General features: G+C 55.3%; 1 protein-coding gene across 1 annotated transcript; it reads right to left on the bottom strand.

Annotated features, from left to right (window-relative positions):
* Nucleotides 1-249: 249 nt before the first annotated feature.
* Nucleotides 250-18,874, bottom strand: Slc6a7 (solute carrier family 6 member 7). The gene is made up of 14 exons (XM_003477351.5): nt 18,344-18,874; nt 14,022-14,205; nt 12,135-12,266; nt 11,694-11,928; nt 10,066-10,204; nt 8,442-8,576; nt 7,460-7,563; nt 7,209-7,333; nt 6,455-6,567; nt 6,240-6,371; nt 5,733-5,832; nt 5,493-5,593; nt 4,822-4,989; nt 250-1,735 (listed from the first exon to the last, which is right to left on the bottom strand). Exons 1-14 carry the CDS (start codon nt 18,374-18,376, stop codon nt 1,526-1,528), a joined length of 1,911 nt encoding a protein of 636 aa, XP_003477399.1. The 5' UTR covers nt 18,377-18,874; the 3' UTR covers nt 250-1,525.
* Between the last annotated feature and the right edge of the window lie 1,167 nt (nt 18,875-20,041).

Below are 20,041 nucleotides of genomic sequence, written 5' to 3'. Positions count from 1 at the left end.
CTAGAGCGGCCGCTCTGGGAGAGCCTTCCCTGCTGTGGATCTTAGTTTATCTGAGGGGACAAACAGCACTCTGCAGGACAGAAGTCATCTTCTGTCCTCAGCATCCCCACTCGTGCTAGCAAAGGGCAGAGCAGGTTTAGATCCCAGGAGAGCCGGAGAGGAGGTGGCAAGCTCAGTCTCCCTCTGACCAGCAGCAACGGAAGACTGCGCTGCCCTCCTCACGCTCTTGGCAATCAGGAGACAGGAGGATGAGCTCATCCGATGTTTATTAACAATCAACCGACAGAACACAGAAGGGCTGGGAGAGGCCAGGAGACAGGGCACGAAGGCCACCGGAGCTGCACCAAGGTGCCCCGCTCCACTGGAGAGCACTGTGCAAGAAACCACTGTGGCTGGCACCCACCCTATGTCTGAGGGGACCAGGAACCCGGGGCCACCCCCAATCTCTGCCTCTGCCCTCACCCTGGGCCCTGGAGCACAGCACATGGCATCAGGATCGATGACCACATGTGGGCCGTTTCTGCATCTCATGGCTTCTCTAGTCACACATGGCCAACACCCCAGCAACAGCTGGGGATGAGGGGGGACAGTGAAGGCCTCTGAGATGGAGAGAAAGGAAGAAAATGAGCCTGGGTCCCACCTGCCCAGCTTGTGACTCACAGACTTCCCTGCCATACCCGGGCACAGGGGCAGGTGCCTCCTGTCTTTCGTTTCCAGCCCAGTGCCCTAACTCAGGCCCCAACTCCATGGGCCTCCCATGTCCACCCTGTCCCCTAGTGCACACTGCAGAGACCCAAAGTGATGTTAGGAATCATGCAGCTCCCCTCCCACCCATCGCCCCAGCTCCCCTCTCTACAGGTCCTCACTGGGACCAGAATGCCTTTAAAGTCCTCCACCATGGAAATCTTCAGCCATGTGGGGTTCCACAGGGGCAGCTTGGCCTTCCCTGGGCCCAGGGGACAGCCCTGGCTGAGACGCCTCCTCTTCCTTCTCTTGAAAATGTCCCTTCACCCAGGACCCTCACGCCCACTTTTGGGAAGCCCAGCCTGTACTCAGGAACCTACAGGGATCCTTTTTTCCACCGAAGCCTCAACATCTGGGGCCCAAGGAGCTCTGTGAGCCTCTTTCTTCCCTGCTGTTGGGGCTGTGTGTGAATGTGAGGAGAGCTTCCCCGCACAGAGAAAGGCCAGGCCCTGAACAGAGTGACAATGTGCGGAAAGGGTGCAGACTGGTCCAGAGGCCCAAGACCAAGTCCTCTCTACCACGTGACCTTGGGCCAGTCCCTTCCTTGATGGCCTTCAAATGTCCTTCTCCAGAGTGAGGGCTGCACTATGTGGGGGGAGGAGAGCGCCAGACGGAGGATTCAGGACAGGCACAGGTCACAAGGCAGAAATGCACTAGGGTTCAGCATCACTGTGGCAGCCTCTCTCAGCCTCTCAGAATCCCAGCAGCGCGGCTGCACCTGGCCGACTCCCTGGCAGGCTGTGAACCCCTGCAGAGGCCTGAGGTCCATTCACCGCTGGCCTCACATCATGGACTCCTCTTCCTCTGCGATTTCACGATCCACCTCGATGGCCGTGTTCTCAAAGCTGGTGATGCCTCCGTACTTGCGCATGTGCACCATCAGTGGCTTGGGTGACTGGCTCCCGGCTAGCGTGGCCACGTACATGCCTGTCCGGTTCTCCTCCAGCGACGGGCCCCAGTCCATGGTTGGCCGGCTGGCCTGCTGGAGCCTCTGTGCCAGGACAGTGACATCGGTGAACACAGCCAGCAGTGCAGACTGTGGCCAGGCACGAAGAAAAGACCTGACCACATCACCTGGCTGAGTCCCTGCAACAACCCCAGGGCAGGGTGTGTGTGTGTGGAATGTTCCTCCTCACGGACCAGCTGGGTGGCCTTTGGGGAGTCTGTAACCTGGAGTCATGAGCGCTGCTGCGACAGCACTGCGATGATGCCCTCGGCAGGGTGCCGGAGCGGGCAGGGCCTGGGAAAGGGTGCCTTGGGAGTAGGAGGCAGGGCTCTGAGCATCTGCAGTAGAGCCAGGAGCCACTCTGGCTCCGTTGCCCCAAATGCTGAGAGCAGAGGAGCCGGGGGGTTGTAGGCAGGATCCAGGAGAGCTACGGCAGGACCGTGGCTGCCTCCTTGGGCCCTCCAGCCCTGACTCTGACCTTTCCCTCTTGAGCCCCCGTTTCCATGGAAGGAGGGAGCTGACCACTTGATGACTCAGCCTGGACAGTCTAGAGCTCCTTCTTCCTCTGACCTCGTTCCCAAGGTCCTCTGCCTGCCCAGCCAGGGAGAAGGGCCGCCCAGTCTTGGAGAAGGAGGGACCTGATAGCAAGAGAGTACATGGGGCACAGGCTCCAGGGGACCTCACATGCAGAACGCCCTCGGCCTCAGGCCTAGCACACCTGGTGCTCGAATGAGGGAAGGAAAGCTCGGGTATTCCCAGAATGCAATCCACTCCTCAGAAGCCTGCCCACGGCTTCTCTTTACTCGGCATGAATCTGAAGCACTCACCACGGCCTCCCGTGTCCTGCCCAGGACCTACGCCCCTGCCCCTTTATTTCCACTCCTTCAATGACACCATTCCCTTTGCTGACCTGCCAAACCATCCTGCCTCAGGGCTTTTGCACCTGTTGTCTACCTGCCCTGAACGCCTTCCCCCAATCTATGTGGATCACTGTGCACATTTTGCCAGCATTTTCTGGGATCCTCCATCACTTTGTATTCCTTCTGCTTGACTTTTCACGTCCTTTTTAAAATATAGCACTTGCCACTGTCTTTATGTACTTGGTGCTGCCTGTCTCCCATAATAGAATGCAAGTTCCCCAAAAGCGAGAATTTAGATGTGTTTCCAGCTGAACCAGGTGTCCGGAACTAGGTTTCTCAGCCTTTTGTTCTTCAAAGTTTCATTCTGGGGTTGTCCTGTGCACGGAAGGACATTTAGCAACACTCCTGACCTCTGTTCAGCAAATAAAAGTAGCATTGCCCTGTCCCTCTACACTCTCTGTGACAACCAGCAATGTCTCTAGACATCACCAAATGGAAAATTGGCTGTGTAGGAACCCTGGTCTGGAGCTGAGCACTTCCTGGGATCGGCCCTGTGCTGTGTTGCTTCCTAGGAGGGGCTTCACAGTATCCCCATGAGAGGGGTATGATCATTCTCCCCACCCTCTGCCCCATAGATTTTAGAATTAGGGCCCAGACTGGTTAGTTAAGATAGCTGAGGTCAGAAGTGTGGGAAGTGGTCATCCTTGGGATTTGAACCCAGGCAGCCTGACTCCATCCAGAGCTTTGGAAATACCTGGCATTTGTATCCCCAACACCTTATGTTGATAAGTCATTTTTCTCTCTTCACAATAGTCCTATAGGCAGGTAGCTCTGTTCTTATTTTAAAGACCCAAGAAAGCAACATCAGAGACGTTGACATTTAGGAGTTTTCTTAGGGTCATTCATGGCATGGGCAAATGGCAGAAGCAGGGTCCTGATCCTAATGAGTCAGGGCCAGACACCCCAGCCTCTGAAGGTGGCACTCCTGAGCCAGACAATGACTCCTCTGCACAGTTCACTGCCTGGTACCTTTCTGCCTGGCTGTGGGCAGTGGGCAGCTCCCGAAGTGGCTTCCGGGAATGCAGAGTTTCCACTCCCTAATCAGTAAGCCTGAAGGACCATCAGCTTCCTGGAACCCCAGCCTCCACTGAGCAGCTCCCCACTCTGCCTCTCTTTCCTGACTCCCTAAAGCAGGATGGTGCTCCCTGAGGAGCCCAGGGGGGACTCTGGGGCGGAAGGGAAGAGTTTGCCGACAGGCATGTTTGCTGAACTCTGGGCTGTCCCCGTGGTGTGGGGTACAGTCACAACGCACTTCTACTGCTGAGGGTGGCAGAGCGTGAGTCTTTCTCTGGTTAGAGTCTTGGAGGTGACAAGGTGACAGGAGGGCTGTGAGGCGGGTAGTACAGCTATAGGGCTCTGTGAGGTGTCAGTGAATCTATCAGCAGACATGAGGAGGGCAGGGAGGGCTGCTCCCTAGCCAGCTTCCCACCGCGGTCAACTCCAAGCTACCAGTGCTTTACCAACCGGCTCACAGCACTCCTGAATACCAAATAAGTAACTCTCAAAAGCCAGGACTGGCTGGCTCCCCAACCCCTCGGACAGATCCTGTGTTGGAGAAGGTCTCCACTTTCTCTACGGGACCCATCAGGTTCAGACAAGTCCATGCCCAATGACAGCCTCTGGCCACCAGAGGGCTCCACACTCAGAGCTGCAGAAGTGAAAGGCTCAGTGTAGAGAATGCTGGGGGTACAGAGAAGGGTGGGACCTTGCTTTGTAACACATCACCCTCAGAAGGTTGCTGTTTCCCTCTTCTGAGGCCTGCTGACACCTGTGCCCAACAGCTTGTCCTCTGCTTTCTGGGTTTCGCCACAAAGCCACAGCTTGGGGCAAGGCTTTGCACTGTCATTCTGTCCCTGGCCACTTATAGCACATAGCAGGGGAAAGGTGCCAGTCCACCTTTTGGGGTTCCTCAGTGCTGCCTGAGGAACTGTGGGTGTCAGCAGGAAGCTCTGGGCTGGTTACCTGGGATCAAGTCCTGGTCTTGGTCCAATCCATGGTAGGACCTTGGGCTAGTCCTTGTCATCAAGTGGTCTTTGTCTGCCCCTCTCCATGACCCTATGTGCTGGGAGGTGCCAAAGGCAGGCCTCTAATCTGCCTCTTACAAGCAGGTCTCTTTAGGCTAAAGAAGCCCACAATGCCCTGGTGAGGAGTGAGGGTCCAGGGCAAGGCCAAAACCCGGAAGGCAATGTCAGACATCGAGGGCAGACTCACCTCCCAGAGTGAGCCCTCTTGTCGAAGCACAGCCAGCAGCATGCCGGCGGGGATCATGAGGCAGGACAGCAGGCCCATCAGGATGCCCAGTAGCTCGGCCCAGGCAGGGAAGCGGTAGCTGCCGTACTCTGAAGGCTGGTACTTGACGATGCTGTACACCAGCAAGGCCTATAGGATGAGGACCTCAGTATCACAATGAGCTCTAGGGCTTGGGATAGCCCAGGTCTCAGTTAGCGTCCCAAGACCTGAGGTAGCCCAGCTCAGAGCCACCCAGAGTCCTAAGTTGTACCAGACTCTGAGCTAGCATATCCCCGAGACTCTGTAAGCCCTGAGTTACTGTGGCCCCAAGCTTACCCCACAGCAAAGCTAGGACAGCTCAGCTCTGAACACCCCCTCCTAAGGGGCCTGTCCCTGAGCCATCCCAACTCAAGACCAAGAAAGCCTAGTGTTGAGGCCTTAGTCTGGGAAACCCCACCGTCTTGCCAATCGAAGGCAGGACTGGCCTAGCACAGCTTCGAAAGCTGGGGACCCTGGGAAGGGAGAGAGATGCAGGCTGGGACCCTCCCCTCCAGCCTGCAACCCAGGTAGAGGCTCTCCCCTCTGCCAAGGCGGCCTTATCAGACTGAGCACAGAAGAGAACCAGTCAGCAACCGCCACCCCACCCTGCTTACCAGGAGTGTGGCTGGGGACAGAAATAGCCAGCAGGCCCTGAAGTAGAGGCCCGGCTTGAAGCCCAGCATCATGTGGATGTCTCGGCAGAACCTCTGAATGCCTGTGTGGAGGAAGAATGCCTGTAGGCTTGTGGAAGTCCTTCTCCCAGTGGCCCCTCGCATCAGACAAAGGGACCTCCAGGTAGACCCCATTTTCCCAAGTCGGGAAGTCTCGGCTCCAACTCCCAGACCTCTTCTTACCGTATACCCGGGTGACAGCGAGGCACGTGGTGATCACCACCACCATGAGCCCGAAGCTGGCGCTGTAGTCATCCAGAAGGACCAGCCAGTACATGCCCCCCTGAAATAAAAGTTGCAGTGCTGGTCCCCCACCCTCTGCCACACCTCCTTTTCTTAGCAGGAAGTTAGCAGGAAGTAGCCAGGCTGCCAGGAGAGCCAGATGATGACAGCGTCACACTGGTCACCTGCCCACCAAAGCACCTGCATCACCTCCCAAAAGCGCCATATGGCAGAACCCCCATTTACCAAAGAGGAGAACAGACTCAGGGGGGCCAAGGCCCTCAGCATGTACAGGACGAGGTTTGAACCCATGTCTCCACACTCTGAGATTCTGCCCTCCTTTGGAGACAGGAGGGACAGGTCCTCCACACTGAGGAAGGCAGAAGTCTCAGAAACTGCTCGGCCAGGACTTCTGCAAGCACCGTCCCCTCCCTGCCCAGCCTGCCTTCTTCCAGTCAGGCCACTCACGTCAGTGGTGAGGATCAGCCCCATCAGGTACATGGATACGCAGATGAGGCCCGAGAACACCGCCTTCTTGGGCCGCAGGTAGTATGGGAACTCATCTGTCACTGCTGTCACAATGGTCTCCAGAAAGGCAAACTGGATGCAGGAGCAGGAGGTGAGGTCAGAGTTCTCCCCACCACACACGCACCACAAGGCCCCACACCATGCAGAAGGCTCACCTGGCTGTCCAAGCCAAGTGTCAGAAGCATGAAGAAGAAGAGGAAAGACCAGAAGGGCGACAGAGGCAGCATGGTCATGGCCTGTGGGTAGACTACAAAGGCCAGGCCAGGGCCTGGGCCAGAGCACGCGAGGTCAGCAGCTTGGGGCATGCAGTGACCCCATATACACACACCATACACATACCCCTACGCAGGCACACTCAGGGACAGGCACCAAACATACACTTCTGATGCTGTTTTAACCTTGAGGCTCATGTCAGCCGAGGTGCTCAATAAATACAAATTAATAGAATAAATGACTTAGTGATGGTGAGTGCATGAATAAACATAAGCTCCGAGTATGAAACCTCACTAGAACACGGGCGTACAAACACGTTTGTGCAAAGACTCACTAGAACATACTTATTGACATTCATGACACAAGTCGCGCTGATTCACAAGACCATTCTCACCCTTGATTTGTTCTCGCTTGCACACAGACGGCTCACCACTGGATGCAACTCATTTGGACCAACCAGCCACAGGAGATGAGACAATCTCCACAGCCTCACCTGCAGACAAGCTAACACACACAGAACCATTTGTACACCTGTCCCTTCACATACAGACACCGGAACCAACCATGACGTGCTCATCTGCATGCACAGGCATGTACAAGCTCTGGCAAGACACAGAACACAGTCTCCCCGGTCTGCACACACATTCCCAGCTCCAGCTGACACACCCTCGGCCCAGACCCTGGCACCCTGCCCACCTGCTTTGGCTACTTGATCCACAGGCACACCCAGCTCCTGCGACATGTAGCCCAGCACGGAGAAGATGGCAAAGCCAGCCAGGATGCTGGTGATGGCATTGCCCAGAGTGACGATGAAGGTGTCTCTGCCAGGAGAAATCCGGACACAGACCAGCGTGAGATGGCTGTGCCCTCAACCCAGAAGGCCCTCCCCGGCCAGCCACTTTTCTTCTGGCCTCAGCCCCGGGGGCTGAGAAGCTGCAGGCACTGACCTATAGATGTTCTGGTGAAAAGTGTTGTAGGAGGCAAAGGTGAGGAGACCCCCGAAGCCCACACCCAAGGAGTAGAAGATCTGAAGAGCAGCTTCGATCCATACCTGTGCCAGGGAAGGAAGGAGACGGAGGAAGAGAGGAGGGGGTGGCACATTTGGGGTGCAGGGGGCAGGCAGGAGGAGCAAAGGGGCAGGCCTAGGCAGGGGCACACAGTCCAGGCACAGTGCGGGGAAAGCCAGGCTCATAAGCCCAGTTCTAGCACTTGCACTGCAGGCTGTGGACCAGCCTCACCCCTCCGTGGCCTCCGCTTTCTACCTGGTCTAGCAGCTGATCGCTAAGCTTGGTCCAGTCCATAAGCAAGGAGTGTCTGATGGAAAGCTTCCCGCAGATTCATTTGAGCTCCTATCTTTTTTTTCCCTGCGTGGAGTCAGACACCCCTGGATGGGGATCCCAGCTCCACTGCTCTGTAGCTGCACAGCTCTGCTCTGGGCTGCAGGTTCTTTGTAAGTAATGAGGGTGCAAGAATGGTGCCTGCTCATTAGGGTGCAGGAGGCAGGAATGAAATCACTATTAGCACAGTGCTGGAGCAGGGTCATGCACAGCCATGGGCCAACAGATAATAAAGGTGAGCTGCCAGGACCATGCGGTCAGCAGCATTAGTGCTGAAGCCTCCTCGGGGTTTGGAGACCAACAGATCTGGACTGAATGCCAACTCTGGTACTCTCTAGTCACGTGCCTTCAGCTTATCACTCATCCTTATGAACTAAAGCTTTTTCATCTGTAAAATGCAAATGGTAGTGCCTATTTCATAGGATTTTAAAGAAATGAAAAAGACCCACGTGAAGGGCCGGGCACACTGCTTAGCTAAGCTTTCCAAATGAATGATTCCTGCCTCCAATCCCTCTTTTCCCCACGGAGCCCTCTTTCCACTCCTCAGCTCTGGTCTGACCCTTTTCTCTGGGCCCCAGCCCAAGGGCCTCACCTTGGAAGACAGCAGGTGGTGGAACTGGGGTGTGAGATAGAACTGGATGCCCTTCCAAGCCCCGGGAAGCGTCACTCCACGGACCAGCAGCATGAGCAGGATGAGGTAGGGAAATGTGGCCGTGAAATATACCACCTGAGAGATGGGAACAGGGAGCTGGGGGCGGGGGCCTTCCCTCTACACCCCTCCTCTTCCTGACATCCTCATGTATACACTCTTCTCCCCCTTGGGTGGCTTGAGCCAGAACCTGGCTATCATCCGTGTTGCATGCCTCACCCATGCAACTCATCAGCAAAGTGCTGTCACCCACTTGCCAAGGCCACTCTGAGTCCATCTCCAGGTGTAGGCCACCACCGTAGGGGTGAGAATCCTCCTGGGCTGGGGACATAGCTCGGAGGTAGAGCACATGCTCAGCACATGCAAAGCCCTGAGTTCAATCCCCCACACCACACACAAAAAATTTCTTTTTATAAAAAACTAGTCAATTCCAGGGCCGGAGGTTTAGCTCAGCCGTATGAGTGTCTGCTTGGCAAACTTGAGGTCCTGAGTTTAATCACCGGTACCGAAAAAACAAAAAACAAAACCAAAAAAACCTAGCCAACTCCTGTCTGCCCACATCCTGGCCTTGCAAGATCCCTCTGCGTGGTCATCATTTAATGTTCCCAAATGTCCCTCTGCTCTCCCTCTGCCACTGCTACATCCTCGCATACTTCTTCAGCAAGCCCTGACACACCCCTGACAGCCTGGGTGTCTTAGCTGTGACCATGACTGCCCCTCCCTTCCTAAAAGCTTTCTACTCCACACTCAGTCTTGTAATAGCCCTGTTCCTCGTGGGCAGCACCTCTTGGCACTTAGCAGAGGAACAAGTTCTAATTTCTAACACCCCGGGAACCATTCAGACTCATCTGTAACAGGTTTGTGGCCTTTCCTACCCCTTCGTGGCCCACAGTGCACATCAGTGGCGGCTTTGCCTTCCCAGCATCAAGCTCGCCTTCTTCAGACGCAGCACCCATCCTTCCCTGAAGGGGACTCCACGTCTAGCAGTGTCCCAGCCTCCTGGCCACCGAGGGTGGTTCAGGGCTGGGTGCCGCACCCTGCTCCCCCAGCAAGGCTGAGTTCTGTGACTGCACAAACGAATGAGAAGTGTTTCCCCAGCCAGGTAAAGTCTAAGTCGGGAGGTTTGGAAGCAGCTCCTGAGAAGGAAGCCAACACAGAGGAGAACCTGATCTCCAGGGAGGCCAGAGCAGAGGTTCCTCACGCCGTCAGGGAGCCCTGGGCCTGGCTGCACCTGCAGGAGACCTCTGGACTTCCGTAACAGCTGGATTCAGCTCACCGGTGTCTCAGAGCGCACTCCATTCATCAAACTGTCACTGAGCCCCATCAGAGGGCCAGCACTGGGTATGAGGCCAAGCTGACTGCCGCCGGTGGAGGGCTCCAGCCCAGCAAAGCAGCCCAGCCCACTGTGCCCGCCACCTCCTCATCTTTCCTCCCGCTGGGCCCCTTCTCGGTGCCCCTTTCCTTCCTCTTCTGGGTGAAGTCTGAGCCTCTCTCAGGCCCAGTGCTCACCCACCTCCTCTAAGAAGCCCTCCCCATCCCCTCAAGCCTTGGAACCTGCTGGGTTCACCTTGCCCGAGGACTTGACACCCTTGAGGATACAAAGGAACACGATGACCCAGGCCAGCAGCAGGCAGAGACAGAGGTTCCAGCGGATTTCCCCAGGGCTGCCGATGCCTTGGCTGCCTTGAATGTGGAGTACATAGCGGCTGTGAGAGACAAAGGTCCTGTGGTCACCATCCCGGGGCATGGAGTACAGCTGTGTCCAGGATCGAGACCTTTCGGCTTTTCTCTAAGTGGCAGCTTCCCTGATCTCTCCTTCCTGCTCTGACCAGCTGTGTTCCCAGGACACTCAAGCACTCCCACACGTTAGCTTTCTTCCTCTCCTGCTTCCACTGCCTGAGGGAGGCAGCAGCAGGATGCATGAAAGGGACATGGATAAGTGTTCTGGGTTCGTGTGTATACACACGAGTGCACCCCCCTCACTACCTCCCTGGGAGGCTGGCTGCAGCTGATTCTCTGGGCCGACCATCTCCTAAGCTCCAGTCTCTCTGGTTCCCTCTCTAGCCTCTCTAGTTCAGCATGGGTAATGGCTCCCCCTATTGCTAGACCCCGGCACCTCACCTTTCCTGTGGCTCTCCTGACCTCCTGAAAGCCTCTTCACCCCCGCTGACAGTGCCACCTGCCTCCTGCTTGCATCCCAACTGATGCAGTGGCTCGTGGCTTTGCCATGGAGACTCCTGGAAGCTGTCAGTGACTACGTCAAGTTTTGGCTTTGGGCTGCAGATCTGGGCCATCCTTTCCCATGGTCAAACCCACCCTTCCACAGGCACAGACAACGTGGGTGATCAGGACAGGGATGGATGAATGAACTGTGCAGCCTCTGCACAGTAGAGACCGGGTAGACTGGGAGAAACAGTTCCACACATGGATTCGCCTGGGGAAATTCCTAACAGTAGCACCTGTTAGGGGTGAGGGATCCGGAATGGGCTCTGACCCAGAGACCAGGCCTCTCTAGAATACCCCAGAACGGGACTGGAATCAGGAGTCTTGCACAGCAATACTGCCTCTACTATTCATGGTCAAGCAAGCCTTGGAGTCTTGTTTTCTTAGCTGTGGAAGGGGCAGGTCAGTGAGCAGTGACACCTTCCCCGCAGCCACCACACCCAGCGGCCCTGCTAACAGTTTTACCAGAGTTCCTTTAAGCTTCGCCACAATGCAACTCCATTAGACTCCTTTCTCCTACTGTACTGACCTAGACAGTCCTTACTGTGTGTGGCCCTGGCCCCATGCTACATATTTACCTGTGGAATAGTAGGTGCTCATGCATATTCATTAAAAGAACGAATAAGCAAATGACCGAGTGGGCACATCACCTCCACTGCTGCAGAGGAGGAAACAGAACTCCCAAGGTCACTGCCACTGTTACCATCACCTGCGTGCTAGGGTTATCTGGCATTTACTATCCTCCAGACTGATCTGCAGGATTTGCTATGCATCCTTTCCTTTCATCTTCATGACCACCTGCTGAAATAGCTACTATTATTGTCCTCATTCTAAAGAGAAAGGAGCAGAACCCAAATGAATTAATTGTTCAAGGTCACAGAGCTGCCCCAGCGAAGAGTCCACCTAGTGCCACCCCTGAACGCTGCTCTGGAGGCTCCCTCCCCTCCAGCCTCAGTGGCACAGGCGCCTGACCTCCAATACTCCTCGCTGGGGCTCACGGTGCTGGAGAGGTTGAGGGGCAGTGCCCCGTTGCCGTGCTTGGTGCCTCTGTGCTCAAGGCAGCGCTCGGTGTTCCACCAGTTGCCGCAGTGCTCCCAGGGCAGGGTGCTGGTGAGGGAGGCGAAGAGGTAGAAGAGGACGTAGGCGATGATCATGTTGTAGTAGATGGCCACCAGGCCTACGATGAGCAGCATGGCTGCGCCGGCACCTGGTGTGGGGAGAGGCGCTGCTGGGCGGCCCCGAGCCCTCCCAGCCCTCCGAGCCCTCTGAGCCTTCCGTGGGCCCAGCAGAGTGGTCTCAGGAAGCTATTGCCTCCCGCCTGCTCCATTCCTGCTCCGCGTGGGGATTAGCAGGGGTGGGCACCTCCCTGCCTCCCTCAGACCCACCCCAGCCTAGGGACCACCAAGGCCTCACCTTTAAAGAGGGGGCTGATTTTCCAGACGGCCAGGGGGCCCAGGCTGGAGAACTGGCCCAGAGAGAGCTCCAGGAAGAAGAGGGGAATGCCGCAGATGGCCAGCATGAGGAAGTAGGGCACAAGGAAGGCGCCTGCGAGGAACAGGGAGGGCTGCAGGGGGCTCAGAGGTCAGCCCTCTGTTCCCCACGGCTGGCTCCATCCCGCCCAGCCCTGTGGCAGAGACTCCGGGGACCATGAACCTGTGGGGTTGTCTTCTGTCTTTCTTACCCCGGGGCCAAGGAGGCCGGTGGGGCTTTACCCACCTTTGTAGCCCAATGCCCAAAATAAGGCTGAGCCAGAGCAGCCCCTGGAAAACGGCCTGCTGAGTGAGTGAATCAATGAATAAATGAGAGAATGCTTCATTAAAGCAAGTGCAGATTCCTTGGGGCAAGAGTTGGTGTCCTTTAGAACCTGGGTCCAGCCTGCTCTCCTCTCCTGGCCGTGCGGCCTCAGATACTCAAGACTGCTGTCTGCGGTTTCCGGGGCCCAATATCCCTCACCCTTTTCTTCTATATTGCTGGCACCCAGCTACTTTAGAGAGCTGTCCACCGCCACATGTCACTCCTGTCCTCTCTTTGGTTTCTCTCAAGGTGCATATCCCAAGGCAGCCATTCAGAAACCTTCCTGCAATGCTGTCTAGACTCCCTCAGAGGGGAAGCTCAGGGCCGCTAAACCTGCTGAGGACCTGCACCACTCCAGAGGTGTCACAGTCACCTTCCCTGCCCCCAGCTGCACCAAGGAACAGAACCTGCCTCAGGAAATTATGTCAGTGGACAAAGCAGTCTGAGGAAGCATGGAGAGGGTAAGGAGCAAGACACCTGCGGGCACTGTGCGTCCCTGAGCCTCAGTGACTGGCCCCAGCCCCATATTCCTGGTCCTATGAACACATCTTTGCTTTGTTTCATCTGCTTGCTTTGGATTTCTCTCACCTGACCCGTAAATAAAGGAGTACCTTTAGCAAGTCTGGTGGAGATAGCTGGAAATGGAATCCCGGCAAGACCACCTTGGACATGGAGAAGACTGTTCCAGTTGGATTTTTTGTAATGTTGGAGATTGAGCCCCAGACCTCATACAAGCTAGGCCAGCACTCTCCCACTGAGCTACTTTTATTTTTACTTTTTTCTAACACAGATATCACTAACTCTCCCAGACTGGCAACTTGCAATCCTCCTGCCCAGCCCTTTAGTCCTGACATTACAGGACACCACCACGGTGCCTGGCTCTGTGGAAGCAGGGGGGCTGTGTGGTCTTGGACAAAGAGCCTGGCTCACTACAAGTCCCCCTACCTCATCATGTCATGGCGCTCACCCAGGAGGGCTGTGAGGATTAGGAAGGTGAACACTAAGCCCAGGGCCTGGCAGGTAGTGAGTGCTCAACCCTAGCTGCTGCTGATGAAATTCACAATGTAACCTGACAGAAAGTCAGAGACAAAGGGATTTTTTTTTTTTTTTTGCAAGATAGGAGAGATTTTCTGTTTGCATTCTGAATGGAAGAAACCAGAAGAGGAGGAAATATTGCAGATTCAAGAGAAGAGGCGATTGATGGAGCAGGACTCGGGAGGAGGGGGAGGCAGTGAGGGGAATATTAAAAGCATGTTGATTCCTGATAGAAAGATAAAGCCTTTATCACAAAGCACGGGGTCCTGGGAGTGTGAGTCTTAGAGAGAAAAGCACGTGGGTGTCCGTCCTGGCGGGGAGAAGGAAGGAAGAAGGTCCTGGATGATGAGAGGGAACAAGACAGGCTAAGCTCCCTCCTCCCAGTCCAAGGTCACACCAGAGACAGAAAAACTCAGTCTATCCCAGAGCTTTGGTCCATCACCACAGTCCCCACTGGACTGAGGCCCATACCTCCTCCGTTGGTGTAGGCTCGATAAGGGAAGCGCCAGACATTTCCCAGGCCCACACAGTAGCCAATACAGGACAGCAGGAAGTCCAGTTTGCCCGTCCAGTTGCCCCGGTCTGCAGCAAAGTCCACGTCCAGGTCCACATCACCCTGGTCACTAGGAGTCATCAGTAGGTCTGGGGTGACGGGCTATCAGAGAGAGACCAAAATGGGGAGGAAGAAGGGTGAGATCAGGCTGGAGCTGTGATCCCCCCAAGGCAGGAATGCAGAACTGGATGGGGCTGAATGGAAAGACATTCTCTTGGTTCAGGTAATCAGGTGCTATCATCTGCATTCATATGGTCACGTCCGGAAGTCCTTAGACACCAACAGGTGGCCCAGGCGCTGAGAAAGCTACCTGATCTCATTGTGTCTAGGAGAGGCCAGGTCAGGGGATGGTCCTATGCTGCTGCTGCTGCTGTGCCACTGCTGCTGCTGATAATTATCTTACTAACAATCGCTACACACCAAGCACTTGCACTGAACAGTTTACTCACATCACCCGAGACCACCCTCAGACCATCCAAGTTAAGTACTCATCTAAGCTCCATTCTAAGCATGAGAAAAACTGAGGCTCAGAGAGGGGTCATGACCAGCCAAGATTTGGACCTGGCTGGTGAGTGAGAGAACTGGGTCTCGAGTCCAGACTTTCCTGACACTAACGGCCATGACTTGCCCCACTGTGCAGGCTAAGTTTCATTTCTGTCCTAGAAATCTGATTTTAAGAAAGATACAAAGACAGTGCAAAGCACATCCAAAGGGCAGATGGCCAGATGGGAAGGTGTTCAGGAAAAGTGCTTGCAAGGGGATACAGCGAAGAGCAAGAAGCCCATAGCACAGGAAGCAGACAATTCGGTAGACGTTGGACTCCTTGGGGAAGGAATTAGAACTATGCTGTGCAGCTCGAGGGGCCTACTGAAGACTGTGGATTTTGGCTCCTGAGCAAACACAAGCTATTCAGCCCTAATCTGTCTCAGAAAGTTAGAATCTTGCTGTCACTGGTGGAGGGATAAGTGCAGAGGGCAATGTCTCTAATATCCTGCCATGACTCAGAGAGGTCCAATAGGCATTTTTTCTTCTGGCTAGGCTTGGGGGATGGAGGCCCTGCCCTAGCCACTCGGAATCCTGGCCCAGGAAATGCAAGGCAGCCTGACCACAATTGCCTAAGCCTAATGCCTAAAAGGAAGCCCTTAGGAACAAGGATGACCATCTGAAGTGCAGAGCAGCTCCCAGCCATTGACCCAGGAGGGAGTCAGGAGAAAAGGGAGCCACACCTTGCCTGCTTGTGCTAGAATACATACCCGTGAGCAGAGAAAAATGGAAACATAAAACTGATTAGTAAATAACTGTTCGGGGTCTTCAGAGAGGAGAAAAGGACCCCTGCTTCCTTTTGAGAAATGCTTGAGTTAAAGATGTTTGAGAAAAGCTGGGTTAACACAGAATGAAATACATTCTTTTACTACAGGACTTTTCATATCTTTTAATGGACACAACTCCAAATAGGGGCTAGGATGCGGTATTCCCAACTCTGCTTAAGAAGAGGATCCTGAGGAGTCAGCATGATGGGATGAACTGTACCGGGGCAGATGAGGGTCAGTGAGCCGTCTGGCTCTGATGGTCCCCCAGGCAAGCTCACCACAATTTTGCTTCGGACAGTTTCAATGCTTAAGGGTCAGATCAGAGTCTCACCTGGGGACGCAGTCCTAGCTGTGGGCCAGATGACTTCCTTCCCATAACACTGTCCAAATAAATCAGGTAGTGACAGAAGAGGCTTCATAAGGCGCTGGTTACACAACCACTGCTGGGACCAAAATGGTTAAGGGAGGGCCAGGGTGTCACTCACTGGTGAGTGCCTGCCTAGCGTGTGCGAGGCTGTGGGGGGAGTGGCAGGAGGGTAGGGCTGCTGTGAGTGTCACAGGACTGCAGGCATCTGGCTGTGGGGACTGGGCGGGCAGTAGATCAGAAGAGCACTAGGTTGGTTCTCAGTGAGAGTGGTGACCACAGTGGTGATCCTGCCTGAGGCTGAGCAAGCGTGACAAGAAAAGCCTGGCAAGATTATAGGTGATGGAAACAATGACAGAGAATGAAAAAGCTGCCTTCAAAGTCACTAGGCTCCAAGGGTAGGAATGCAGGAGTGCTACCCTAACAGGAGTAGCAGTGATTTTGGACACACTGAGGTGAGGGTGGCAGCCCTCCCGGACTCACCTGAACCCTCCCTCCCTCTACGGATGCCTCTCCAGCTGAGTAGCATCAGTCTTCTAGAACCTCTCCTCCCAGGTTGCAGCAACAGCCAGTTGACACTGGCCCTTGGGCATTGGGTAGTAAGTCATGTCTGTCACCTGGGACCTTCCTGTCCCATTCAGGCCATCTGGCAGCAGGTCCTGGCAATGAGGCTCCTCTGATCTCTCCAGAGAAGCTGCCCTTTCCATGCTTACAGAGCGGTCCCAGCTCTGTTTCCATGGTGACAAGAGTTCCAAGAGCAGGATGTTGCCAGCTCCTCCTCTTCCTCCCCCAATCAGAGGAAAGCTTGCTCCTTTTCCAGGACCAGGGATGGGGTCTTCCAAAGCTGAGCCAATCAGACGCCCACCTGGAACCCCTAATGTCACCATGGGGTGAATCCTAGGAGGCTGGTACAGCAAGATGGGATGGGATGGGTCAAGAGACAGAGGACAGCAACCAGATAAATGGGGCAGTGTCAGAAGCTGTGGAGCCACTTCACACTTCCACCTGGGTGGGCGCTCTGACTCCTGAGCACCTCAGTGCCCATTCTAGAATTGTGAAGGAGCACACACTTGAGTTTGCAAGACATGTAGCCTCTCCTTTAGGAACCAGCAGATGCAAGTCTCCACCATAAGGTCTACAGAGGCAGGACTTCCCAAGCCATGCTCTGGTACCTTCTTCAGGAAAAAGAGACAATAGAATCTAGACTCCAACTTCATTATTGTATAGATGAAGAAACAAGTTTCAGGGAGCAGAAGGAATGAGCCCAAGGTCAATCAGCAAATTAGAGAAGAGTAAAACTAGGCTTGAGACCCCTGACTCCTAGTCCAGTGTGCATCTCTGAGCCACACTGTTTTCTTGCTGACCCTCGGCATTTTCTCCCCTTTTCTCTTCCAGGCTAAAGAGAATGTGGCCCCAGCAGTTCTAGGTTGGTCATCTCACCTCTGGATAAGCAGAGAGCCTCCATGTCTGTTGCCTCATGGATGAAATGGGGACAATAACAGTCAGTCTACAGAATTTTTGGAGGATTGAATGAAATAAGACTGCCCAAGTTGCCAGCTACTCACAGCACATGGCCATTTATGTATTTTGCAGCCCTACGGCAAAGAGGGCCAAGGGTTCTTATCAAGTGGGGAGAATGAAGAGTAAACAAAATAGGGACAGGATCTAGAGCACCCAAGAGACTACAAATGGCCCCACAAAATCGAGTCAGCTGATAGAAAAGACCTGTTTCTTGCGGAGAGGCTCTCTGCCTGGCTGTCCAAGGACAGAGCTTGAATGAATGTGTGCTTGGGTGTAGGGGAGGGGGCGTGGGAGAGATGACAGCAGCTCCTCTGCCCCTCCCGGGTCACAGCACCCTGTACTCACACCCAGTGGGTGGCAATGGGGATGGTTAAGAATGGCAAGTGGCAGCTGTAAGATGGTACGGGTACCACTGTACCATCGGCTCTGACTCCTTGGCCAGGGCTGGCACTATTAAACCAAAAGCCGGGAAACTTCCTCCAATCCCTCCCCCACCCCAGCCCCCACCTCACCCCTGGGTCCTTACAGCAGAAGGAATGAGCCCATTTTCTGCCTGCCTTTGCTTCCTTCAGCTCAGCCTGGAAAGGGGCAGCCTGGGGTCTCGGCAAGGCTGGGGAGCTGCCAGAGGAAGCGGGAGGGAGCGAGCGATGGGCTTGCAGGGCCAGAGTGGGCAGGCTCGAAGTGAGTCCGATGGAGGTTGCCAGAGGCTGCTTCGGAACAGAGTGGCCAGAGGGGCGCCAGGATGATACCCCACCCCAAATTAGTCCAGCCGGGGGCTGGCCCTCAGTCAGCAGTCAGCTCCTGGGGGAGCAGGCGGGGGATGGGTAGGGAGGAGGACTCCGCGCCTCCTAGGGCTACAGACACCTGTTCGCAGGGCCAGGCCTCCTCATCCCAACCCGGGGAGGCTGGGTAGGGGGAACCCCGACCCGTCCCTCCCCTACCCGCGCCGCCCTCTGTCGCCTCCGGAGCCTGAGCTCCCGCGCCCTGCGCCGCCCCTCCTCGGCCCCTCCCGCCTGCCTTCAGGTTCACCCGGCCGTTGCTCTACCTTGCGGAGGTGAGCTCCCTGGAGCTTCTTCATCTCGAGGACCGGTGCTGGCACCTGCCGACTGGGCTTCTCTGAACCGCAGACAGAGCGCGGTGGCGAGGGATCTGCACGCGCCGCCCGCCGCTGCGCCCTGGCCCCGGCGGCTCCCGCGCACCGGCTGGGGCTGCGGGGAGCAGGCGCTGCCGTCTGGCGGCTGCGGGCGTGGGGCGCGGACTGGGCACTGCGAATGCCCTGCCTCTGCCTGCTCCGCGCCAGAGGCTGGGGAGACACCCAGACAGATCAGGACTGACCGACGGCGCCAGGGGGATACGCGCGCCCCCGCACGCAGGGCTGCGGATTGGAGGGACCCAGTTGGGAAGAGGGGCTCGCAGTGGAAACTCTCGGCTTCAGCTACCTTCACCTGCGTGACCTTGGGCAGGTGACCTGCTCTCTCTGGGTCTCCTTAGCTGGGTGAGAAGAGAGGCGCACTGCCGGCACCAGCCCTGACAGCCTGTTCTTGGGCTCCAGCAACCATCAGCCTTGTCTCGCGACTTCTTTGCTGGGTGACCTTACTTAGAGGTTCCCACTTCTTCATCTGGAAAATGGGGGTAAGAATCCTTTATGAGGTAGGAGGAATCCAGGGAGGTGGAGCAGATAGCACAGGCCGGCACCCAACAGGTCCTCAGTTAACAGCTATTGACCTGTGGGTTGCCCACAACACCATGGACAAGATATTTGTGTGCTGTCTATTCAATCATTGTTAATGGAGCACCTCAAATGTGCCGGGTTCTGTGTGAGGTGTCTTATTTGTCCAAATGGGAGAAGCAGGTTATTATTCCCATTTGATGGATGAGGAAACTGCAACACAGAGAGGTTATTTATTCAAGGTCACAGAGCTAGCACACGATTCCAGGGGCAGAATTATGCTTCAGGGACCTTCCAGGCTAGTAGCAGTGTGCAACACTTCTTTCCTTGGGATGAAAACGCAATGGAGAGGTTTGGGGGGAGGGGAAGGGACAAGCAAGTACCACTGTGTTGTGATGGCTTGGGGCTTAGATTGTAAGCATCAGCTTCAACACACTGGCAGTGTGACCTCAGGATTTTGCATCTGTCAAATGGGCCACCAGCCAGTCTCTGCATGGCAGACCTCTCAGAATGTTCTGACGATCCAGTAAGCCTGGGATGGCAAGTGTTAGCCATGGCAATCATATGCCTCAGTTTGCTAGGAGTGAATCTGCGCGTGCTGGTGCACTGGCACATGCACTGCTCACTTTCGCAGTGGCCCATTCAGGCGTGAATCATAGGTACTGTTGCATCAGACGAGGCCTCTGCAGGGAGACCAGCCTAAGGTCTGTGCTGTTACCTCTGGGGGGTGAAAGGAGGTGGGCAGGGCTGAGGCCCCAGCCTGGCTCTGCTGAGGAACTGATCCTGCTCCCCCTCCTTGTAATTAATTAATTAATTTGGTGCTGGGAATCGAATGCATGACGTAGCACTTGCCAGGCAGGTGCTTATGCCACTGAGCTAAATGCCGAGCCCTCCTCCTCCATTTAAGCTTATCCCGGGATGCTGGCTTGGGCGCCCCAGCCCAGGAGGAAGGAGGCTTCTACCTGCTGCTTCTTGCCTGTGTGGGGCCTAGGCTGGCCATGGATGTGAAGGAGAGATGCATTTATTGAGCACTACTGTGCACTAAGATACAATTTTTGCATCCAATATTTGATG

This window comes from Cavia porcellus, unplaced genomic scaffold (genome assembly GCF_034190915.1).
Source record: "Cavia porcellus strain 051 isolate PalLab524CR breed Dunkin Hartley unplaced genomic scaffold, mCavPor4.1 scaffold_21, whole genome shotgun sequence".
NCBI classification, from domain to species: domain Eukaryota; kingdom Metazoa; phylum Chordata; class Mammalia; order Rodentia; family Caviidae; genus Cavia; species Cavia porcellus.
Note: the sequence above shows the minus strand (reverse complement) of the source record. Positions and strands in the feature narration are given on the sequence as shown.